General features: G+C 40.6%; 1 protein-coding gene across 1 annotated transcript in view; it reads left to right on the top strand.

The window, feature by feature from the left end:
* The first annotated feature begins 21,939 nt into the window (after positions 1–21,939).
* sorcs2 (sortilin-related VPS10 domain containing receptor 2) overlaps positions 21,940–26,856 on the top strand; it is a 381,448-nt gene continuing 376,531 nt past the window's right edge. The window contains exon 1 of the mRNA XM_085349748.1: positions 21,940–22,299. Within this exon, the coding sequence (XP_085205874.1) occupies positions 21,964–22,299 (336 nt within the window). The 5' untranslated portion in view covers positions 21,940–21,963. The remainder of the gene's footprint in view (positions 22,300–26,856) is intronic.

The raw sequence follows: 26,856 nt of genomic DNA on the forward strand, positions 1-26,856 counted from the left end.
CTTGGTTAATATTACTGATTATTGGTTTCAGTGTAGTTTTATTGTTGCTTTAATGTTTGGAGCTTCAATTTTTGTGTCTTAGCTTTAGGTTCCTGCCTTGGGTTTACTAATCTTGTGACACATCTCACTTCAGTGATATCTTGTTTTCCGTCAGTATTGCCTCCTGAGTGTATTGTGTTTATCTTGAGGTTTCTTGTCTCTGTGTTTTGTTAGTGCCTTTTGGATTGTTTCTTGATTCTGATAGTTTTTCAGGCATCTTGTTTTAGTTGTGACTTCCTGGTTGTCTGGCTGTCTTCAGTGTTTTTTAACCTACATCTCCTTCCCCTCCTGTGTCTCATCTTCAATCAGTTTCCTGTGTATAAATAGTCCTGTCACCTCTTTGTCACATTCGCTGTATTGTTCTGTGTATGCTGGGTTTCACTTACTCATTCAACAAAACACTGAATGGTAACATTAACCAAGTCTGCTCCAAGTGAAATAAGAGATTCCTCTTTCTGGAATCACTGAAAGAAATGCCCATCTGTTTTATAATTTCTGGTGATTTACATCTTTTGTATTGTCTTTGCTGATCTTTTGTCTCAAATAAAACAATAAAAACACAAATAAGGTAAAATTAGGTTTAAAATGTACAGAAAACATCAGTTAAAGTAGAAATACTATGTTATTTAGTGCCTTCACCAATGAACCAAGTTGCAAATTACATCCGTGTTTGTCTGGACTCATTAATATATCAGTTAGTTACATGGAGCTGCCTGAATGTCCAGTGTAGTTTGGTTTAGAAATTACCCCTTGACATTTATTTGGCTTAAACGATGATCATTGAATATTATTGGTAGTAAATGTGATATATCACATTTAAAATATTGACTACCTTAAAATAATTTCTCACCTGTGGACTGTTAGTCTGCTAAGTTGTGTCTGTTCAACTTCTTGCTCTGTTCTTGTTGAAGTGTTGGCTTCATTTTTCATGTGTGAAGAGGATGAACACAGCAGTGGAGGGTGGACACTTTCCAAATCGAAGCTATGTGACCATCAGACAAGCACTTCAGTGTCACAACAGCAACATAAGTACTGCAGCAGAAAACTGTAGCACTGAAGCACAAACATTTCATTGTTTGTCCCACTTGAGGCATTAATTTGAAAACACCTATTAGCCACTTGAACTTTCAAAATGACCCCACTTTTCCAAGATTCTAGTTCAGCCAAGAAAACAACTGTTTCATCACAGAATTTCATGTTTGGCTCTTGATTTTGACAAACAGCAAGCCAAACATATTAAGCTAACATTTTATTTTTGATATTATTCTGATTAGTATACTTGAATAAGTATATATCATAGACTGGTCATGAAATATTTATACTGTAACAAAAACTAGACTCTGTGTTCTTTCAGCCTGCTAGCTTCGCTAACAAATTGACTGTTGGTGTTCCAGCTCTGACTTACAGCCAATAACACTTGACTCAGTCATGTCATGGTTGCAGAGCTCGACACAGTAAGCTGCTCTGCTAGCTACCTTGTTGAAATGTTGAAAGTCAAGTTAAACAAAAGAAACCATTCTTAGTGGTTACATTATCCATTAGCCTCTTCCCACAGTAAAGCCTAGAATAGTGGCAGTTATGTGGCTTTATAGGGAGTGCAGAATTATTAGGCAAGTTGTATTTTTGAGGAATAATTTTATTATTGAACAACAACCATGTTCTCAATGAACCCAAAAAACTCATTAATATCAAAGTTGAATGTTTTTGGAAGTAGTTTTTAGTTTGTTTTTAGTTTTAGCTATTTTAGGGGGATATCTGTGTGTGCAGGTGACTATTACTGTGCATAATTATTAGGCAACTTAACAAAAAACAAATATATCCCATTTCAATTATTTATTTTTACCAGTGAAACCAATATAACATCTCCACATTCACAAATATACATTTCTGACATTCAAAAACAAAACAAAAACAAATCAGCGACCAACATAGCCACCTTTCTTTGCAAGGACACTCAAAAGCCTGCCATCCATGGATTCTGTCAGTGTTTTGATCTGTTCACCATCAACATTGCGTGCAGCAGCCTCCCAGACACTGTTCAGAGAGGTGTACTGTTTTCCCTCCTTGTAAATCTCACATTTGATGATGGACCACAGGTTCTCAATGGGGTTCAGATCAGGTGAACAAGGAGGCCATGTCATTAGTTTTTCTTCTTTTATACCCTTTCTTGCCAGCCACGCTGTGGAGTACTTGGACGCGTGTGATGGAGCATTGTCCTGCATGAAAATCATGTTTTTCTTGAAGGATGCAGACTTCTTCCTGTACCACTGCTTGAAGAAGGTGTCTTCCAGAAACTGGCAGTAGGACTGGGAGTTGAGCTTGACTCCATCCTCAACCCGAAAAGGCCCCACAAGCTCATCTTTGATGATACCAGCCCAAACCAGTACTCCACCTCCACCTTGCTGGCGTCTGAGTCGGACTGGAGCTCTCTGCCCTTTACCAATCCAGCCACGGGCCCATCCATCTGGCCCATCAAGACTCACTCTCATTTCATCAGTCCATAAAACCTTAGAAAAATCAGTCTCGAGATATTTCTTGGCCCAGTCTTGACGTTTCAGCTTGTGTGTCTTGTTCAGTGGTGGTCGTCTTTCAGCCTTTCTTACCTTGGCCATGTCTCTGAGTATTGCACACCTTGTGCTTTTGGGCACTCCAGTGATGTTGCAGCTCTGAAATATGGCCAAACTGGTGGCAAGTGGCATCTTGGCAGCTGCACGCTTGACTTTTCTCAGTTCATGGGCAGTTATTTTGCGCCTTGGTTTTTCCACACGCTTCTTGCGACCCTGTTGACTATTTTGAATGAAACGCTTGATTGTTCGATGATCACGCTTCAGAAGCTTTGCAATTTTGAGACTGCTGCATCCCTCTGCAAGATATCTCACTATTTTTGACTTTTCTGAGCCTGTCAAGTCCTTCTTTTGACCCATTTTGCCAAAGGAAAGGACGTTGCCTAATAATTATGCACACCTGATATAGGGTGTTGATGTCATTAGACCACACCCCTTCTCATTACAGCGATGCACATCACCTAATATGCTTAATTGGTAGTAGGCTTTCGAGCCTATACAGCTTGGAGTAAGACAACATGCATGAAGAGGATGATGTGGACAAAATACTCATTTGCCTAATAATTCTGCACTCCCTATATTTAATAGTTATTATCTGCTCCACTCACTACACTCTTGTGTCTTTTCTCCTCTGTCAACTTTCACAAACATAACTCCTCTTCACTTTCACCTGAACGACTTTGTTGTTCTCATTAGGTTTGCTTAAAGAGAATCATACGTACCACTTGTAATAGGAGTGAGAGTCGTAAGATCTAACATACTGTGGAATTTATAATGCACTTTTCTACCTTTACTTAGGGCAATTTTTAGGCTACCAAATTCATCCATTCAAACTACAGCGCCATGCGTCTGTTTGAAAAGTATGTCTAACAAAAAAAGTTTGTATATTATGTTCCAAAAACATTGTCATACATGTGTGATTTGAAACTAAATTTGATATTATTTTTGTCTTACTTTTGTATGATTAATTAGGAGGAGGCTTCAAGATAAGTTCACTAGACAACTGTTATTTATTATCTTTGACATTTTTTGTGTATTTTTACATTGTGCAAATTAATAAGTTTAAAACTGAAGTTAAATGAGTTACACAATTGCAAACCTAATCTTTATCTCAGAAAATTATATCTTCTTGCGGGATCTTGAAAATAGTAGAAATCATGAATTTTCAAGATGGCTGATCTGTTGACAACTGTTTATAACTTGTACAGTTCATATTTGTATTTCTGTATAGTTTTCATATTTATATCCTGTACATAGCTTTTACACTCACTACAGCCTGTACATACTTATAATTATAGGATATTCATAACACACCTTCATACCGTGTACATTGTAACATACCCATAATAGACCCATATTTTGTACCCTCATACCTATAATAGACCCATTTTGTAATATATCTATATTATTGCTAAGCACTGAGTTGAATTCTATTCTATTCTAATGTGCCATGGACAGCTCACCAATCTGTCCCAGGCAGTCCTTCCCACTTATGTAATTTCATGATGCAATATGTTGTTGTATGCATACATCTGGATAGACAGATCTGGCTGAAAACCTTATGTATTTAATATTATATATGTGCTGCTTGATTTCTTGATATGACAGTGCATTATTACCTCTTATCTCCACACACAAGCGTACCAGCCTGTGCACGCTATCCACACTAACACGCACACGTAAATGCTTTTCATCCCTTTTCTTTGTCCCACCTTTCCTCTGACAACAATTAAGACATTTGCCTTGCACAGTAAACAAACCACACACAATTAGCGTTGTTACAGCAGGGTGCAGCAGGATGGTGTGTGTATGCGTGTGTGGGGGAGGGGGGGGGTTACAGGGATGCTTTTGTGTCTGTGTAGCTCTCCTGAAAATAAAAGCCCAGGGGAAGGGTGAGTTTGACTGAGTGGGAGTTGTGGGTAGGAAGGCCGGTGGAAAGTGGCCAAGCTCTGTGGGGAAATCTGACAAATGGAAATGTGAGAATTCCCAAAGCAAAAATTGACATCAAGCACTGGCAGAATAAAGCTGCTCCAATGTGTTTATTGCTGCAGTGAAGAGTTTTTAACAATGTTTTACACTGATGGAGCTGGAGGACATTTATCGTTATATGGCAATAGAACTTATTCTTATTGTAGAATTATATGGTGCTGTTGTGACCTAAACACTGTGTTACAGGCCTTTTATCATTACAAATGATTTGGCAATAACAATACAGAATAGTCTGAAAGAAGGGTTGTATTCCCCTACGACTGTATCGTTTTTCTAACAAGGTACCAGTTGAAAAGGTTTATTAGTGGAAGCTTAGCCCTAATTAATTGTTGATAAATCACCTACTATCCCTTCAATATCCATTAAAATCATTTGTAAGCTATCGGTGTTAAAGGGATACCATGAGACTAATAAATGGGTTAGGCCTTTTCTTCTGTGTTTCATGTGTATTTATTTTTAATAAGGGCTAAAAATCAAAGTCTAATCCCACCCACGTGACGCCAATGCAGAAGTGCCTTAAACTTCTTTCCAATGGCTTCTCTGGTTGTAAAAAGACATCAGGCTGGATTGAAGCTTTTGGGGGAAAATGCCCCTTTATGCCCAATTACTCTATGAGAGAAACCCAACAATCATATAACCCCATATGAGCAAGCACTTTGGTGATAGTGGAAAGGGAAAACTCACCTTTTCCTTAGATGTAGTCTGTGAAGGATTGCCACAATGTCGACTCAACATGTGGCATTTAAGGACTGGCTAGGCCCTGTAGATATGAATAACATTATTTTTTAATGGAAAATGTATTTAATTTTTCCACAAAAAGACTGTAAAATTATAGTCACAAATGTAACATAATTACACAAATAGGCAGTGTTTATTTGTTTTAAATGTGAAATTCTAGTTTAATGCTGCAAATACATGTCTTAAATTTATTTAGATTCCCCCCATCCTGCAACATAAAACCCTAAAGAGACGCAGCCTTCTCTAAATCCACTAAACTGTTTACTGAATGTCCAAACTCATCCTAAGTTGGTCCAGCGTTTTGTTATCAGAATGAAACCCACATTGTTCCTCCTGAATTTGAGTCTAACATGAGGGTGTTATGGACCCAGTACAACATACACACACACACACACACACACACACATGCAAAGCCTGTGTTTGCATTGAAGTGAAGGTTTATTTTTCAGTCTGATTGTACCACAAAAATCAGGTTCACTATACCTTTCCAGCCTATCCGGGACCTGTGAGCTCTGGCATTATTTGCACAAGCTGCTGGGCTGGGGTGTGGGCAGGATGCAAACAGCCCAGTCCACTATAGCCTAGCGCAGGGGTGTTGAACTAAAGGTATCAAGGGCTGGTGTCCTGCAGGTTTTAGATACCCTAGGTCCACACACCTGAATCAAATGATTAGTTCATTACTAGGCCTCTGGAACTTCAAGACATGTTGAGGAGGTAATTAAACCATTAAAAATCAGCTGTGTTGGATCAAGGACACATCTAAAACCTGCAGGACACCCGCCCTTGAGGCCTGGATTTTCCCATCCCTGACCTAGCGTATACCTGCTTGGACCTTACTGTATGTCCCTCCTTCCTGCACTCTTGTTGCAGTGTTTGTGTGGCCTCCTTTGACTCAGGAGCAGCACCTGTGTTCGCCAGACCCTGGGCAGGAAGATCAAAGAAAAAAGGAGTTACTGGGCCCCAGTGCCGGGGTGGAGCTTAGGACTCCTCCCTGGAGCTAGGACCGGCCAGCTTGATCAGCTGACCAGGAGCCCAGGCCTCTTCCGACTGTGCCACTTGGTGATCCTCGGTGGTCGAAGACCTCTAACTCATCAGCTGCGCCTTTTCCCTCCATGACTTGGGCTGAAACCACCTTGCTGCACATGCTGGAGACTTTGTTCAAATGTGAAGGGCTGATCCTCTGCTGTCACTTTGCTGCCATGGAACTGTCGCTAGTGATCCTCAGAGGAGCCGGTACACAATGGCTCTGGACACATGATGGAAACTTCCCCTCAAAGTTGGCAGCAAGCAGCCGTTTGGGCCTCACCCAACAACAGCAGTAACAACTGTAGAAACCATTCCACTGTAGGCCAGTTGGCACACTTCTGCTGTGTCCTGGACATGTTGAAAAAGTCTTCCGTCTCCATGCAGTGCAGCGTTACCGACAGATGTCTCAGAGTGACCTACCAGCTGATCTAGGACCTGTCACCTCTGCCATAATTTGCAGCCTGTGGCTTTCAAGCGTCTTCCTGGGTTTCAACACTATAATATCAGGGTGTTATGGACCCAGTACAACATACACTCACACATAGCCTGTGTTTGCAGAGTAGTGATAGTTTATTTTTCAGTGTGATTGCACTACAAAAACTCATGCTTGTGCTCTTGCTCTTGTCATGAGACAGCTTTCCAGCTGTTATGTCTCCAGCTCAGTTCCTCTACTTCCTCCAGGTCCTGGCGTTAAGAAATAGGGAGAGCATGATTAGGGAATTGGTCCCAGCTGTCTTGCCAGCCTGCCTCGCACTGCACCAAACCCACTGCACCACCCCTCCTCTGCAGCCGAGGCGCAGAGTACAGCCCTCAACTCTGAGGTTCAGTTAAAGGATGAAATCTCCTTTCTGGTATCCTGGTATCGACTTTCTTAAAAATAGGAACTACCACCCTAGTCTGCCAATCCAAAGGCACCACCCCAGATCTTCATGTGATGTTAAATAGGTGTGTCAGCGAAGACAGCCCTAACAACCTCAGTTACCTTGCCCCCAGTGATGGGAGTTCCTTAAAGTATTCCCTCCACCATCCAACGATATCTACCATTGAAGTCGCAATCTTTTTTCATGGCCTCACCAAACTCCTGCCACAGCTGATTTTTTGCTTCACCTGATCCAACTCACCACCAGCTCGCTCACAACTCAGCTCCTCACTCTACTTGAATGCTAGAACATACAACCACAGATCAATTGTAATGATTATGAAATTAATATTCAGCTTGTGGCCTACAGTGTCCTGGTGCCACGTGCACTTATGGACAGCCTTATGTTTTAACATGGTGTTTGTTATGGATAAAGTGTGGTTTCCACAGATGTCCAAAAGCAAACACCACTTGGGTCCAGATGAGGCAGACTGTTCTTTGCCATCACATCACTTTGGGTTACACCGTTGTTCCCCACTTAAGTGCTGAAGTCTCCCAGCAGCATGTGGTCAACAAGTAGAGTACCCTCGAGCATTCACCCAGCTACTCCAAGAACACTGTTATTAAGTGAGATTTTAATTAAACTTCCAAGCCATTTGTCTGAAGTGAAGGGAAGTCCGACCCTTTTCAAACATTTGTCTCTTTTGGCTCAGCTCCCTTGCAGCCTTCTATTTTAGGCTAATTTAGCAAATATGAATGGTTTGTATGTTGGGCACCATTTTTTTCTAATTCAGTGCTTTTATAAAAGGCTTATTTGTCTGCACAGAGCACTCAAGGCACTTTATACAATATGCCCCAGGCCCCTCATACATGGGGTTTAAGGCCTAGATAAAAAGTGACAAGCAAAGTTATCAAATTTCTGCGTGACTCAGAAATTTGATAACTTGCTCTGTATTATTTAGAGCAAGGTTATATGTACCTTGCTCTAAATAATTTTTAAGTTTTAATATTGGTATAAGTCTTCAAACCAGTCAGATTCCATTAGTCATACAGTTCTGTTAATAAGAGGAACATATACTGTCCTCATAGATAGCGCCACTCTGATTAGTCCATCATCCTTGAAGGTTTAATGTAGGTCAGTGTGATTGCTCGGAGAATTACACCATCCTGTGATGGAGCTTTGCACATCATTCATCAGAACTCAGCTTCAGCATAACAGCATAACACAGCATTTCTCAAATGGGTCAGCACAGGGGAAAAAGGAAAAACTGTATGTTAAATAGTGCCTGAAAACTTCATTATCCGACATGAGAAACACCCTGCACACACATTTTCACAGAGTTCTAATCAGTCAATCTTGCAAGTAGATTTTCCACCTGTTATACTTATTATCTGTTAACGTTTCACCCTAAAATCGTGCTTTTGCTGTTTGTTGTTTGCTGCTGAGGTTTCTGCAATAATGTACGACTTGGTGTATTCAGTGTGAGTATAAAAAGTACAGCCCAAGATGTAAACGCGACTATGCATGGCTGCATTAACATGAAAACACTCATGTATATTCATCTAGTACAAATGTTCCTGTTCATGCACTAGTGGCGCCAACGACCATGGAGGCATTCGATCCACAAGGTAGGCTGAGTTATCAACCTCGCTGCTTTTAATCTATGATGACAGAGTGTGACTGCACGAGGTGGAGGGGGGGACACAGTCCTGTGTGGTCCTTAATAGATGGTCACGCCTTTTAGACCATGCAAGATGAGATATGAAATACTTAGTGGGTGACTGCTGCTGTGTGAGTGTGTGGAAAAAGGTGTGTGTGTGTGAGTATATTTGCATTTATATGTGCTTTATGTTCCCTGAACTGAGATAATTACTTCTCAGGAGTTCAGTAAGATCAATTGCCCTGTGCTTCATTAAAATGAGATCCCTTTAAAATGGAAGTTTGACATTCACCGCATCAAAATGTGTGTTTGTGCTATAGGGACTAGCAATGTTCGTGGCTCGTTCGTGGCTCGTGGCTCAAGAGTTGGGAGTTCGCCTTGTAATCGGAAGGTTGCCGGTTCGAGCCCCGGCTTGGACAGTCTTGGTCGTTGTGTCCTTGGGCAAGACACTTCACCCGTTGCCTACTGGTGGTGGTCAGAGGGCCTGGTGGCGCCAGTGTCCGGCAGCCTCGCCTCTGTCAGTGCGCCCCAGGGTGGCTGTGGCTACATTGTAGCTTGCCATCACCAGTGTGTGAATGTGTGTGTGAATGGGTGGATGACAGGTTGTGTAAAGCGCTTTGGGGTCCTTAGGGACTAGAAAAGCGCTATACAAATACAGGCCATTTACCATTAACTGTTAATGTAGACATTTTGGTAATTGTCTACTTTTTAAAGCGTCCACTTTATCTGTTTTTGATTTCAGCTGAATGAATTTAACATTAAGGCTGCACTAATCACTTTTTGTAAAAGTTACATTCAAGTCAGAAAACTGGCTATAGCATGAAAAGTGTTACATCTAGTGACCGATTGTTAAAGAGTTCCCTAAACTCTGCAGTTTGCTTTGCTTTCATGGCAGAAACAGCAAATTTTTAAGGTTTAAGAAAAATAGTAAGGAGGTTCTGATTCCTGTCTTTTTTCTCCTTTCATGTCATCTTATTAAATGAAATCCATTTAAAATGACAGAAGGCAAAATCATTACAGAACCGCAGCCAAATCAAAGAAGAACAGGACTCTATGGTAAGGTCTGCATCAGATTGCTAAGGGCTGGACTACTGTAATTTGTTATTATCAGGATGTCCTGAAAACTCCTTGAAGAGCCTTCAGCTAATCCAAAGTGCTGGAGCACCTATATTGGCTTCTCTTCATTGGCTCCCTGTTAAATCCAGAATCCTTCTCATCCCAAACAAGGTCTTAAATTACCAGGCCCCATCATATAGTACTATATCACCCCATTAGAGCACTTTGCTCTCAGACTGCAGGCTTTTTGTGGTCCCTAGAGTTTTTAAAATTAGAATGGGAGGCACAGCCTTCAGCTTCTAGGCATCTTTTCCATGGAAGCAGCTCCTAGCCTGGATTCTGTATACAGACATCCTCTCTACTTTTAAGGTTAGGCTCAAAACTTTCCTTTTTGATAAAGCATATAGTTAGGATCGGATCAAATGGCATGAATCCTCCCTTTATCCTCGCTCTCGCGGCTGCTAGGGGCTTCTCATGATGCACTGAGTGTTTCTTTTCCACTGTCTATTGTATATTTACCACTCTGTATTTAATCGTTCATTCATTATTTCTCTGGCTCTCTTTCACAGCTTGTCCTCGTCCTGTCTTACTGCTCTTGCCCAAACAGGTGGCAGCAGATGGTTGCCCCTCCCAGAGACATGTTCTACCTGTTAAAAGGTAGTTTTTCCTTCCCAGTGTTGCCCAAACGCTTTCTCAGAGGAGGTCATAAGATTGTTGGCCACTCTGTTTTCTTTTTATTATTGAGTCTTTACGACATAAAACACCTTGAGGCAACTGTAGTTGTTGATTTAACACCACATAAATAAAAACTGATGATAATGATAACTGAAACAACTCAAAAATGAGCAAAATGCTGATGAGTATTTAATTATGGCTCATCAACTTAAGTCAAATTAGTGATATTACTATGATATTCAAAACTAAAGAGCTCTGCTGCAAACAGAATGTAGTTACTTGATAAAGACTTGAATATGTTTCTTTTAGGGGACAGAAACCTGCATCTTAACAGAAAGATGCAGGCTTTAGTGACCCGTGAGCAGCATCACTGTTGAAAAGGTGATCTTAGTTGATTATTTACATGTCAGCATCTTTCTGGTGTTACTGATGTCTGGGAATAAATGGAGAGAGTGCTGTTATTCTAAATGAGGACAACACCAAAAATGAGATCTGAGATCGGCTGCCTGAGTGGCAGAACGGGAGCACACAGTTTGAATATTTGATGGTTTTGAGGGCAGGAGGTGCATCAGCATTACATCAAACACATTTTTTACATTATCACAGTACCAAACAGATTCTGGGTACACGACACTCCCTTCTCTGACTTTTCTAGTTTCACTTTTTCTACACCCGCCTTGAAAATCCACAAGCTTTTTCACAAGTCAAAGCCCTAGTGGGCAAAGTTGAATAACTGCCTCTGAGCAAGTATTGCAGGACAGCTATGGGAGGGGCTCAGAATCAAGGATTTTCCAGTATCTTCCAATGTATTTATTAGCAACTATTTTTACTTATTTAGTCATTTTAACAAAATAATTCAGAAGACAACATTGTAAATAATACATGCCTGGATAATGATGAATAATTTACTTAGCATTAATAATATATTTCAGCATGAAAACCTTACCTCAGTGTGATGTGTTACGAATTCACTGATCATAACAAAAGTCAAGTTGTCGAGTTGATGTGGCAGGACTTTGAATTAAAAATTTACTTGTGATCTAAGAAACAAACTTGTAGGCAGCCTTACTTTATTCACACGTGCACACACGCGCGCACACACACACACATGGATAGGAGTGGGTAACACAGTGTGCCCCCTCCAAGACCTCTAATGTCAGTATACTGCCTGCAACTGCACCCCCTAAACTGGAGTGTAAGCTTAAATATTTCATAGTACTGTGGAAATGTGTGTGTGTGTGTGTGTGTGTGTGTGTGTGGGTGTGAGAGAGAGAGGGAGAGTAGGTAAGGCAGCAAGAATACAGATCACAGCCTGCAGATGACCTGACTCCATATGACAGGCCCAATATGAAAGCCAGTGAATGTGGAAATAAAATATGTGAATTGCAAATTTGAACTCACCTGGAGAAACTACACAAAAAGTTTTGTTTTTGAGTCCTAGTGAGTTACTCCACTCAGAACTTCCTTTACCACCATATATTAGAAACTTCCTATGGAACCACAGCAGGAAATTTTTGTAAAAAAAATATTATAGACACGGGGAAAACTAATAAATAAAGGAATATCTCTTTGCAGTTGTTTGCTTCACATACTAACAGTTCATACAATCTACTTTAAACCAAGTGACCACTGTTGGGTCCCTAATATTTTATTTGATCACTGGCTTGAGGCATGGTGGCCCTTTTTAGGATCCTCATTGTTATTCTCTCAGTTCAGATCACATAGTGAATACAAAGAGAAAAATAAAAAACATGCACTGATTTAAATTCAGACTGATCTCGGGCCATCTTATCATGCACTTAATGACTGTTTTTTTCTTTCAGTTTAAGTTCAGTTTTGCCCCCTTGTACTTGTGCTTCTGTTATGGCCATTTGCCTGCTCCAGTGTGTCAAAACTTTATTTCCTGTATTTATATTTCATTTTCTTGACCCAGACAAAACTGCAACGAGGCAAATCTGGTGCGCTTACAAGAATGAGGTGGTTCATTTCCTGATTGTCCCTCAGACCACTCAGGACCAGCACCCTTATAACTAAAGCTAAATTAGTACTGACTGTTATAAAAACTAAATTTAAAAAATATCTTGATGATCAAAGTTTCAAATGAGGGCAAAGTCTTCAGATCATCAACCAACAACTAATAGCAGGCTAATGGTAATTTATGCTGTCTATAGGTCTGTAATGGCACAGCATTAAAACTGGCCTGACCTACTGCTGATACTCTATGTTTTCAGGATTTACCCTGAATAGAATAGAATCGCTCTTTATAGTCAATGTACAATGACACAATTTTGGTACTTTCCTGTGGGTAAAATATAAATAGTCAGAGCGTTCTTACTCCCGAGGCGTAACATGTCGACGTTTTGTCACGTCCCGCGGCGTTCCTGAGGAACGCGAAAGGAGACCTTCGGCGTTCTTATGGTACGCGGTGGGTTATGGCTGGAATCCAGTGCAATGACGCTCCCGCGGTAATAGACGTTCCAGCCCTGTATTCCAGCCCTAAACCTAACCTTATCCCTAGCCCTAACCATAACCTTATTCCAGACCGTAACCAGGACTTTAATGATGTTAAATAGCGTGTTTCTAAGCGATTTGAAGAAAAAGAGCGAACATGTGTAGGTTCAGTCCAGACGGTTCTCATATTTCCTCTTTTTCCGAGGTCGTCATTTAGGAACGTGGTGGGTAGCCGAAAACGTAATATGGTGACGATTTGTCACCTAGCGTAAAATGTTACGCTTTGGGAGTGAGAACGGGTTGAAATAGTAGACCGCAAGAATAAATAACAAACAGGATAAATATATACAATCAAGAGAGAAATATACAAAACAAGAGGAATCTAGAGAAATAAGAGAAAGGTGCACATTAGAGAACAAAATAGATGCAAAGTTCTTGAAAGTAGTGCAAAGAAAAGATTTGGTCTGAATAGAGTGTGAGTGGCCTGAGTGGGTTACTCAGACCATGGCTCAGATTGGTGAGGTGGGTGGGCAGGGGTGGGGTGTGGGTTGATAGTGTTTGTTGACAGTTTGAATGGACCAGGGGAAGAAGCTGTTTGTGAGTCTGGAGGTGTGAGACCTGAATGACCTGATACACTGACCAGAGAGCAGCGGGTCAAACAGGTGGGCAGGGTGCAAGGTCACCTGTGATGGCCTTGGTTTCCCTGAGACAGGAGGAGCTGACGGTGGCCTCCAGGGGTGGCAGAGGGCAGCCAATTATTTTTTTGGGCACAGCCTTCCTGTTCTCAGTCGTGGCCCCTGTGTACCAAATACCCAGGCAGTAGGGGAGCACGCTCTCCACTGAGGAGCAGTAGAAGGTGAGCAGCAGCTTCTGGTTCACGTTATTCTTCCTCAGGGCATGGAGGAAGTGCAGCTGTTGGGCCTTCTTTACCTGGGTGTTGGTGTTGTGGGTCCACACGTGGAGATGTGGGTGCCCAGAAACCTGAAGATGGAGACAGATTTCACCCAGTAATGAGAAGAGAGTGGACCTGTCTGTGTCTCCTGAAAACCATTATGAGTTCTTTTGTTTTAAGGATGTTCAGTTAGCAAGTCAGACTGGTTGAGACCGCTTAGCGAGGAAGCCTTTGATCCAGGAGCAGGTGGCAGGGAGGATCTGAAGGTGGCCAGTTTGCTGGTGAGGATTACCACCAAATTGTCATTGTGATTAAGGTGTTGAACTGAGCTGTAGTCCACAAAGAGCATCCTCATGTAGCTCACTCTTTCTCCAGGTTGCTCAGCGATCTGTGAAACTTATGATCATGCTATTAATACCCTATTCATAGCTTACAAAATGTTGACCTTCTGTTCTCTTACCAACAAATAAATAGTCAACACACAGGCTATTGTGATTAGCACGGAAGGAGCAGTGTGCTGAATATGATAATTGGCTAGGTTTCATTATTTTTCAAGAATTCATTCTCAAATTCAAAACTGCCTTTTGCGTATCCATGTTTTTGTGAAGCTTGGCTGTTTTTATATGCAGTGTTGGGTAAGTTACTTTAAATTAGTAACTTAGTTACATTACTAGTTCTATCAAAAGTAACTCAGTTACTTCAAGTTACTCGTTACTTTCAAAGCAACTAGTTACTAGGGAAAGTAACTTTGGTTTTACTCAGAATTCTCTTGTTAATGTGTTGCTTCCATAACTTTGCCAGTCTTCTTGCTTGCTTACTTGCCACAAGTGCACTGTGCCACCTACCAATAGAAAGGAAAAGATAATGTGCATATTTCCACGAGAGAAATCCCACGCCTGGATCGTCGTTGATCGCCGCATGATTCTAGCCTACGTCACAGCGTCACGTGCGCTTTTTACATCCAACACAAAAACTGCAGTCGTGGTGCTTTCGATTGTACTCAGAACTCAGAAATTCTGCCTTCTGAATAGGAAGATGTAGGTAACACCAGACTGCAGATGAGCTGCTTACAGGGCTGGACTGGGACAGAAAATCGGCACCATTTTTGCACCATTATAGGAAAAATCATAAAGCCTTTGAATGAAAACAAAAGCTGTTGTGACAGTGATGTACACAGTTTTCGTGGTATCAATGTATCAATGTATCAATCTATCAATTGTTTGTTTTAAGATTCAGATAATTATTTTTTTAAAAAGCTAGACATTTTAAATGAGAATAAGAAAGAAAAGTATTTCCTTGTGCCCCCCTTTCCCCATTAATGCCCTACCTGGCCCCCTGGCAAAACTTTGCTAGATCCGCTCCTGCACAGTTACCAGCTGTCAGCTATGTAAAAAAGGATCCTGGTGTTATTTGTCTCTCAGAAACAGTTCATAACTTCCCTTCAACTCATTCATGTCACCTAAAAGGTAAACCTGTTTCTCCATCACCTGTTCAGCTCTGATGGTTCAGTAAGGACATCTCCTGGTTTCATCTTCATGTTTCCCTCTCACCAGATAACCAAACCATATCATGACCAGCAAGTTTATAGCTGTGGTTCCAGCAAACATTAGCTGATACTAGAAAGTAATATTAAATAAATTCTAACAACAGCTGATCAAGCTTAAACGTGCTGCTGTCATTTAGCGCGACATCCACTGATTTCCTCTTTCTGGCGCAAAGTGAGCGATAAACAAACAAGAGAGAAAAGCCGATCAGCTGATCACTGATCAGTTTCATGATTGAAGTAGAAACAGGAGAGGGAGGGGGGAGAATGAAAGAAGAAGAGGCAGCTGTGCTGCAAAGACACAGAATAACTCCAGCTTTGTGCCTTTTTCATTGTAGCTGAAGTCCGGGACAAAATGTGTTTCTTTTCACCTCAATACGAAACGCGTAATATTTTCTCTAAATACGAGACGATTCCGTTTTTTAGGGGACGGTTGGCAACTCTAATAATTAACCTTATGAACAAAATAAAGTTCAACATCAGTAACATCATAGCACCCACCCAGCTGTATAAAAACTCCGTCATGCTAGCTATAGCTATAGTATAACGAAAATAAACTACCCCTAAACTTGATTCATATCTGACCCAGATAGACTGCAGGTCATAACTTCTTACCTGAAGTTCAGTTCACCTGATACTCGGACCGGCGGCCGCCTCGGGTCTCTGCTCCTCCTGCCTCCCCTTTCCCTCATCCACCTGCTGGCCTCCACCACTTGCTAATGTAATGAATCTGTGGAAGCTCCGTGATAGCCACCACACAAAGTAACAAATAACGACCCTATCTAAATCCCAGTAACTATTAACACGTTCCTGATTTTGGCATAATAACTAGTTACCGTGCTCGTTACTACAATAATAACCTAGTTAGTCCCAACACTGTTTATATGTGATGAAAACACGTGGGCAGTGACATACTTAAACCCAAGTAGCCTTTGATCCATATCCACTATTAAAACAATATAACAGAATGTGGAAAATACCAAGAAAATTAAATAGAAGTTTAAAGTGATTTATTTTCAAGTAGTTGATGGACAGTGAAACTTTTTTCATTTCATTTTGTTTTTCAAACAAACACCTTTATGGGAGGAACATTCTGGTTGTATATAATCATGCAACACAATGATTGAAATTGTGATAAATAAAAGGAGCAACATTTTGATTTTTTTGTAAAACAATACGAAACTTTTTGCAATTATAAATGGAGAAAAAAACTCTGTTAAACTTTTTGAATAGAAGCAAAATTTTCCCAAGAATACCAAAAAGTTTGCAGCACTGCCAATATTTTCATAAAATATAAATCTTTTTTCACCCACAAAATTTCAAAAGAGACCTTGAAATGTGTTCAAATAAAAACTCCTTCAATTTAAAATACACGTAGACAGAATTTAAACAGTTGTGATGTGCCGGAGAATGCACAATCAGTAAAGAAAAACTAAATTCAAGAGAAAGCATTTTTCATCCTTACATCTAATATTTTCTCCCGCATTTCCTCCTAACCTCTTTAACTCCCAAACATAATTTGAAACACACGAGATTTTACTCCAAGGAGCCTCATATGTGGAATGTTTTTCTGGTTGATTTATGATTAAATATATTACAGTCTACAGTGAACAGAAGGAAATGTTAGTAATGAGAGTGAAATGTACAATTAGTTTTGCTTCTGTGCCTTCCTTAATTGCAATAAATTACAATGAAGTTAGACTGCAGATCCTCCGGGGCATGTGGAGAGCACAGCACAATGCAGACGCTGTCGAACCGCTGGCTCAAATTGCCATGATGTGAGTGAAAGGACCTAGTGCATCAAGCTGAGTTATCAAGGTAAGACCATATCACGTATCTCCTAAAAAGGCCAGAGACATCCCCTGGAAGGTGTTGAGTGTCAAAGTCTTTCAAAGTTCTCCTGCAGCCCTGTGAAACTAAAGCACATTAATCTTCATAACATCCAATTATCCATGAAAATTTCATGATGAACAAAGCTACATTCAGGAGCAGCTCAGGAGCATGCTAACAAGCTGGGCTTCTGCAGTCCAAGGTTCTCCTCCCCTTGAGCTGTCTCTGTGCTCAAATGATGCAAGACCTGCCTCACTAATCCATACTCCTCATCTGTGATCACATACACACAGAGATGCCACAGACAACTATCAACGAAGGCCGTGAAATATTTACCAAACTGAGTTTGCTAAGAGGTCACAGAGATGCTGTTTGAAATTTCTATGTGATTTTGCAGATGTTTAAAAGACAGAGCTCATATCAAGTATGTTTACACTGATGTGACTATCTTATTTATGATCAGACTCTTAAGGTATCACATCACATTCTTTTTGGGGTCTCCTGTATATGTAAATCTTCAAAACTATAGAAAAAGTGATTTGCTCATTGGATCTTTTATACCTTACAAAAAGAACAACAAGGTATGGTTTACAAAAATTAAGCCTTGTGATTGACTGGTGTTAGATCTTTGAAATACCTTGTTTGTTTTTCAGTATCTTTTTGGTGATGCTTATGTCTAACCAAGCTGACACTGGGTGAGAGTCAGGTTGAACCATGACAAGCTGCGAGTCGTAGCAAAACAACCAGTTTAAGAACTGTTCAGAACCACAGATTAACCCAGTGAGCCTCAGTGCAGCGTCCACATGTCCACTACAGTGCAGAGAACGTGGTGAAAAATGAAGTGATGAGGTCAAATAAAATTGAGATGACTGTTGTTGAGATTTCGAGCTTATATTAACAAAGTTGAATTGATTTGACAAAAGTTATGGGGTGTAGCATGAACTGTTTTTGGCTTCTTAACTGGAATGTGCCTAAAAATCTGTAGAGAACCACTAAAATATTTTAACATTCATGTCACTGGACTGTGAGAGTACACCAGCACATCCGAGAAATATCTAAGAAAATTCAAATTCCAGAGAGAAAGACCGTATATAAAACTTGATGCCGGTGATCCACCAGAAGAACACGAAGCCAGTTTCCCTCCTGAATTCTGCACATGCAGAAATCCTTTATGCAACCACAGTTGCCCCCGGTAAACATAATCTTGTCTGTTTCCTCCTAAATCTAAACATCCCTGAGTCTCTGGTAAGAACAATATATTGCTAGACATCTTACAAACATGAAAACACAATTACAGATAAAACATCTGAATAAGCAAGAATGCTTATACAGATTTATATCATGTATGCAAACCATACATGATACATGACACCAACTATAACTATATTTATAGTTGTAACTAAAGCCCAAAATTCATTAGCTTGTTGACCCACCAGCAGTATTAACTCAAAGTAATTATTTTTGTAAAGGGTAAACAGACTGGTTCTTATATAATGCTTTTCTACTCTTAAAAGTGCACTTTTACAACTTGCCTCATTCACACAAGCATTTTTTTCTATGCTTGTCCAATGCGGACCACAGCAGATGGGGATCAAACCGCCAGCCTTCCAATTAGTAGGTGACCTGCTCTACCTTCTGAGCCGCAGCCAGGAAGTAGAGCTGTGTGACTCTACCAGTCTCTTACAATTTGGGATTTTTGCAAATTCTCTGATTGGGAACACTGTGGCATTAACATGCACCCAAATGCACCAGGCCAGCAACCTGCCAAAAAAACCTGCTCCTTTATAGAGATTATCACACTTGCTGATGATCAGTTAATCAAGCGCATTTCATTAACAGCACTTGGCTGCTATTCACCATCTCAATTCCTATGGAAGCAGCAACAACTTCCAGTGTGGAAGCAGCCTGTAGCTAGTTTTTCACAGGACTGCACAGAGTTCTGGGAAAACTTTCTTTCATACGACTGTAAATATAAGATTATTGCTTATTAACAAAGCAATGGAAAGGACATGAAATGTGTAATGATTATGTATAAAGTGAATATTTGTTAAATTGTGTAGGAAAGCTTATATAAAGCAAATCAATTCTGTGTGTAACAATAAAACCTAAAAATGTTAAAGGTCTGTTCTTAAAGAAAGTAAAGTGTCAGAATTGCTGTGAGGCAAAGCAGGGACCCAAGCGCAGGAATCCTTCAGTACCGTGAAAAGGTCCACAAGATCCCAATCCCAGGTGCAAGTGATTCCTCTCACAAGGCTGCTTTCCACTTCAGCTTACTCAGTATTTACAATTTTCTCTCCACTCTCGCTACATGTTCCTGTACACATGCAGTACCATAAATTAATACCACAACCATATTTACACTGACAGTAGTCCTTCAACAATCCAGCACTGACTGAAGCTCAGCCACTCCCCTAAGTTGCGGCTCTTAACAAGATCAACACAGGTACATGATTGCCAGCAAGTATCCAGAACCAAAAGTTGGGAAATCTTAACTGAGTCCCGCTGCTACACAATAACCAACATACTCAGATACACATGCACACCCAGAAACATACAAACTGGGATAGACGAGCAATAAGGTGGCTAATGTTGGTGGCTAATCTAAGCTTTACATCACTTGTACTTTCCCATGCTGTCAAGCTGATAGTGACATCACGGGTCTAGTCCAATCTAGACCTTTAAATCTCACTGCACATTTGTCACTCTCCCTTGCAGTTGCCTTCGTGCAATCCACCTCTTCCCCATTACCATCTCTCACTGGTCACTCAGGCTCCATTCAAACTTCCATCGTCATCTCTATCACCAGCGTCTAGACTCCAGGGAGTCTTGTTCTAATTCCAATCACCGCTGGGATTCTGTTCTGCTGTGATGGGCCATCGGAGTCTAATTGCCAAAAACTTCAAACTGAATTCTGTACATCAATAAATCACATTAAATTCCCTCTAATTATCGCTACTTATTGAACTTTTTTTTTGTTTTTGTAATATAATCATATTTATTGTTCCTGCTGTCTCTATGCTCTCCTTTTCTTTCTTGTCTTTCCACGCACCCCACAACCAGTCACAGAAGATGACTTCCCCTCCTTTAGCATCTTTCTGATTAGGCCTTTTACTGTTAAAATTGAGTTCTTGTTCCCACTTTGTAATTCTGGGCGCAAACTGGACTTTCCCTCCTTGTGGCATCTATCATATGAAAGAGACTTTGACAAATGACAGATATTTTTAAATAGCAAGGATTCATATTGGATGCTTTACAATTACAGGTGAACGCCCCTTTTGATCATGGAAAGCCTGATTTGAAGGAAGAAATCCACAGGCAAAACTGATATTCAATGGAGTTTCATTTTTATATACCTAGAGCCGCAAACCAGTAGACCCAGGGTTTTATAGGCCCACAGTTTTGTAAAGAAATTGGGACGGTAATTCTCATGGAACTATAATCACTCTCAAAATGTTCCATGTTTTCCGCATTACATCAATCCGCACTGAAATGGCAGTTACTAAGGTTACCATAGTTAAACCCTTCAGTTTTATAAGCAAACCCTGAGACTAATAAAAACATGTTAAGCTTTTTGATTTTGTACAGTGTTTTTATGGATTTATCTCTAATATGAGCAAAAATAATACCTGCTATATTAGAAAAACATGTAATCTGAAAGTAAAGGTGAACTCTTGTTTACATATAACCCCAAATACTACAAAACCACCGAGTCATAGTTTAATTCTGCCTCCAAGTGTAATTGGATACGAGAACAGACGCAGGGAGTGGAGCTATTACTTTGTGAGATCAAATGTGAACTCTGACCCTTTGGCCAGCTGGCAACCAATACACAGAGGGACGGATGTCACGCATGCTTTTTTTAAGGTCATTTTATTGTTTCTATCAGTTAAATTAAAGAAAAAGATAAGTTAAAGAAATAAATATAAATTAGAACGTATGACCAACTCATTCAACCCTCACTTTATCTGACACAAAGTTACTAAACATGTCCATGGTACTCATAAATATAACAAATAGAATAAAACAGATAAGCAATAAGCAACTAAATCTAACTCAGAAAATGTCAGTGTGTATGTAAGTTTAATACATAAATGTATTTTCAGCATATTTCCCACCCGAACAAAAAAGCTATAGACTCAACAGTGGTTAAGCATGTTACTAAGTGACCATCAGGAGTTGCTGATTATCAGTCTATGCCCTGACATCAGCAGATAAGCATACGAAGGTCGCGAAGATTAAACCACTGCACCACTACGTCAGTTGTGGATCACTGTGACACTGATCACGGTCGAATTCAGTTTGAAACCAACAAGAAACACACAATGTTGTTAAAAATAACGGCAGTGATTTTAGGCAGTGCTGCCGTCATGTTGGAACTCTTTATTTAGATGGATGGAGTGATGCGAGCTCAGTACAGCTGCAGGACAGCAGATGGCACCGCTGCATCGTCCTGTGGTTCGTACTTGGCACCGAGACTCGTCCACGTTGTTCTCACTGTCTGACTTCGCTCCAGTTCCCCTCCCTCTATCCCTCCCTCACTCTCTCTTCCTCGGTTTACAGTATACACCTATCTATCTCCCACAAGCATCAGCAGTCTCTTCATCAGTCTCCGCGTTACGGGCGCTAGTACGGCGTAAAGCATGGCACCTCTCCGTCCCGAAGAACCGGGTTCAGCTGCTGCGTACCTCTGCGTCTTTCTGTTGACCGTCTCGGCCTGGATGGCACTACCGGGACCCGTGCGCTGTGGCAGCGTGGCTTTAAACCGGCGAGGCTGGGAGGATCGCACGTTTGACTTGAACAGCGGAGAAAGAGGCTTCCTGCCGGGCCAGAAAGCAGTCGGGGCGGGGAGCACACCCCGCTTCAGAAGAGCCCTGTCCTGGGATAAACAAATGTCCCTGCTCAGCAGCTCGTTCGTGCTCAAAGGGGATGCGACCCACAACCAGGCGATGGTCCACTGGACAGGAGAGAACAGCAGCGTAAGTAGCCTCTCTCCTCATCCTGTCCCGTCTCGAGCCACTGGTTCATGCACCATCCCTATAGCCCCTTCTTTGTCACCTTCCACCATCCGTCACTCCAGCGTCAGCGCACATCACTAAAAACAAGTTATTGTTCTCGCAGTAGGCTGCTGCTGCGGCTGCTGCAGACGCACACTGCACGCCTCTCAGGGAGAAGAGGCACGGTGTGGTTTTTATGCACCCAGGTGGTCCACCTGGAGGCGCCGTGGATGTTTAAAGGCTCCGGGCTTTGTTGAAGCATCGGGACTTTTTAATGGCTTCGTGCAGGGGGTGGGGGTGGCTCAGGGTCACGAACATCTTGTTATTGTCTGTTTATTCTGCTCAGAGAAAGTCAAACATTCATAATGGAACGTATTATTACCGGATTCCTTACTATGAACCCCCTTTTTTCGTACGCAACGTAATTGAAGTAAAAAGAAGAAATGGCTCATTTTAATTTGGGGCAGAGGCCAACCGGATGGGAGGCGGTTTAATGTTCACTTAGTGCCCCGGGTCCCCTGACCCCAATTTGAATTACAACCTCCTGTGCCATTGTGTACCATGACATTAGGAAGTCCAAGGACGCACCGAGAGCACGGAGCCAGTGTGGAGACAAGGGGTGCGCGCTAAACAGACAGCTGGGTACTTAATTTAGTTACATGAAGCCATGACTGAAATATTGATGGAGCCTTTTATTCATGAATTTTGCAGTGCCTTGTTTATTTGTGGTTTGGAACCCAGTTTGGCTTAAACGAAAATGGATGTCTTGGTCTAGGCAACTTTTTTACACCTTCACAGCCACTGCCGTTTAAATAAAGCACATGTAGGACAGATTTCAGACATTTGTGGCATATATATGATATAGATCCCTCTGACAGCATTATTAAATGCTGTCAGAGGGGTCAAAATAGCAAAACCCATAGCCTACATAGACATATTTTTTAGATTATCTGTGTTGTGGGTGAAACAGCCCGAAGTATGATACAGCTATTCTAAGAACATACTGTGTTTTTTCTTAGCCTTCACTTTAATCACAGCAGCTACACTAAACAAGAGTAGTCTTTGTGATGTATATTGACAGAGGCTGGGTGGGGAGGTGGAAAATGGTGTCTGGTGGGGACATCACTTGGAATGAGAGCCTTTTTGTCAGACTATCACATTAAATGTGTCCCTAGAAGTAGCTGTAACCACTCCTGGGGGTGGAAAAATAATGTGAAGGAGGAATTTCCTGAACTTTCATAACAAATTGATTGCTAAATAACATAATGTAACAAATGTAGGATTATGGAGGCTAAGGAGAATTTAAAGGTGATGCAGGCAGCTCTGCTTGTTGGTGGGTAGAAATGCAAGTAGAATTTAAGGTCAGTGCCAGTAGCTAGAGCTCTTGAAAGCACAGTATACTGGTGTTTGCTGCGGGAGAGAGATGGAATCATGATTTGAATGCAAGTGTTCTAAATTTTTAAGTAGTTTAATCTATACTTTGTCTCCAGCTGTGTTGTTGTTGTTGTTGTTTTTTAACTTTTCTAAAGGATTACTTGTGGAAACCAAGTCTAAGCCTTAAGCTTCCATATGGGTTTTTCCAGTTGCAGTGGTTGGCTAAATTCAGCCTGCAATGATGTTTTTCTGTTCTTTTTTTTTAGCAGGTTGAAAATGGTTGGTTTTAAATGGTTTCTTTAAAAATTCTAATGGTACGTGCTTGTGAGATCTGCTTTTGATGTTTTTATTCTAATCGGAAAGGATGAACTAACACGCTAGGCTTGATTTCATTGGGAATTTTAGCACTAATTAGCTTAACTTAATGGTGGCATTAAAGCAGCTAGATGTCACTCTTTTGACAAGATTATCAAAGCCCTGATAAATAATATATATAAGATAATTAATATATCTTTTTTTATCTTTTTTTTCCTAAAATCAATAACACAACAAATCAAAGCAAAAATTAATTTATTTATTCAGACAACATTACATTTTACTGATTCTTTAGTAAATATAGTTCTTAATTTCCGTTTGAGATCAGAGTCTGGTTTGAAATAATGAATGTGCTCAAACAAACAGCCCAAAATCACTATTGAGAGCAACTCGCCACAAATCAGTAATGACTTGTGGGATTATACTACTTTGGCATTTAAGACGGGGCATTTAAGTAATAAAAAATTGACATTCTCCCAGTGGACTCAAGCCTATCTTGCAATGAACTTCCTGTCTTCATCTCTTCTTCTTCTTCTTTTCTTTTAATCGAGGCAATGTATCCTCGGGGATCTTAGCGCTCAGACTCTGCCAGCCATTGGAACTCCAAGTTTGACTTATCTTCAATTAACTTGGTGTGGGTATGTACTCTGAAAGGTCATCCCAGCCTAATAAACACAGAAAAATGGTGCCATTCAATTTCCCTAAGGCTGACATTTATGAACAGCAAGCAGATTGATGGAAGGGAAAAAGGAATTTCTGCCTCTCTTCATGTTTCATGATGTCATTTTTGCATCTTTGATGTTCCAAATGTAATTCCTTGATGAAAGGGTCAGGAGTGCAGAAGACTTCAGATGTCGCATCGGTCTTGATGATGGCTTGTCAGAGATGTAATAGAGACCACCTAGCAGTTAAAAAAAGGATAACATGCACGCCTTCCTTTAGTTATTCAGGCTAATTATTGCATGTAATGTGTATATGCTGTTCTGGGCCCCGTCAACTTCTGGCCAGACTACAAAGTGTTTTTTAGACTTATTCAGGTACCTTTATAGTAAAAGTGCTGTCATTAAAAATAGTTTGCTCTGTGTACTCTCTTCTGTCCCCGTGGCAACTGTCACTTTTCTTGGGCAATCCTTGATTGGTCAATTGATGGCTTAAAGCATAAAAGAGCCTTCCCTCAGGCTACCTCCAGAGGTGTCTTTGAAGAACAGAGAACACAGTTATATGTGTGTGAGAGAGGCTGCTTTAGAACAACAGAGCAGTGAGAAGAGGTGGAATTTAGATCCAGACAGAATCAGTGAAGCAGTAAAAATGATTTTCAGTCCAAGTTCTACCTAATTGGTATTTAATAATCCAAAACAGAACATGTTAAAGGTCACAGCTCCTTGAAAATATTCATGAACCACAAAAGACTGAGAAGATAAAATAATACCAAAATAAAGAAATAAATTAACCAGTACTACTTAGCTGATTATCCAGTGTATTATATGTCTGCATCTCTCATTAAGTAAATACAGTGTACAAGTGTAGTTTTTTACCTGTTTACTGACACATACACGTATTCCAATTATAGTTATATAACGGACTTGGATATAATGTGTAAAATGCGAGCTTTCATTTGAGGATATGGTAAACGGCCTGTACTTGTATAGCGCTTTACTTAGTCCCTAAGGACTCCAAAGCGCTTCACACTACATTCAGTCATTCACCCATTCACACACTGGTGATGGCAAGCTACATTGTAGCCACAGCCACCCTGGGGCGCACTGACAGGGGTGAGGCTGCCGGACACTGGCGCCACCGGGCCCTCTGACCACCACCAGTAGGTAACGGGTGAAGTATCTTGCCCAAGGACACAACACCTGAGACTGTCCGATCCCGAGCTCGAACTGGCAACCTTCCGATTACAAGACAAACTGCCAACTCTTGAGCCACGATCGCCCACATTCAAATTGGAGGAAGGGTTTAGGAGTTCCTCTTTTTTTTTAGTTCAGCCTACTAAATTAAAGCTTAAAGTCTTCACTTCATCTGCATCTGAGTTGTTTCATTTAAAATTCATAGTGCTAATGTACAGAACCAAGATTAAAAAAAAGTTCAAAAAGTTCACTGTCCAACTATTTATGGACCCAACTGTATGAAAGAGAAAACAAAGCAGCAGGCTTGTTATATCGCACTCTTTCAGGTTGATTGAATTCTTTTATCTGCACTAACATTGAGTTATTTCTCAATGTTAAAATTCACTATTTAAACCTGCTCCTGCTGCTAAAGTAACCATTGTGATGAAATTCTTAATTGCTTTTCATGGAAATCAAGTTGTTATTAATGATAAGAAAATTCTCCCCTTTCAAGTATACAAGAGAACTCACCAAATTATTTGCAATGGCACCACATACATTTATTTACCCAGTGACTGATTGTGTTTTTCCCAAATACTGCTCATATTCAGAGAAATGTTCAAAGAAAAGTATATTCACATATCTCACTATTATATTACTATTATATTGGATATGGAGTGATTGCTATATGACACTACTAATGATGTATAGTCCATTAAATTGCTTTAGTTCTTCCATAAACTGAAAATGAGACAGCATTTAACTCATGATGTTGATCAAGTTGAAAAATGTACTAAATTAATATTATGTTTTAACCAATAAGACTTCAGACTAACAATAAAGATCACAGATACATCAGGAAAGTGTTTGCCTGAGTCATAGGTTAAGGTATCTGAATTTTATACAACTGAAGTTCTTCTAGAAGCCAGAGGATCTGCTCCCTGCGGATTATTAAAAGAATGCAGGTTTAGGGAAGCTCTGAACTGGAGTCACTTTGGATGGAGTGGTTATACCAGAC

Source organism: Diplotaxodon limnothrissa, linkage group LG3 (genome assembly GCF_057381915.1).
Source record: "Diplotaxodon limnothrissa isolate DT_005_m linkage group LG3, D_limnothrissa_male_GT1.1, whole genome shotgun sequence".
Classification (NCBI taxonomy): Eukaryota; Metazoa; Chordata; class Actinopteri; order Cichliformes; family Cichlidae; genus Diplotaxodon; species Diplotaxodon limnothrissa.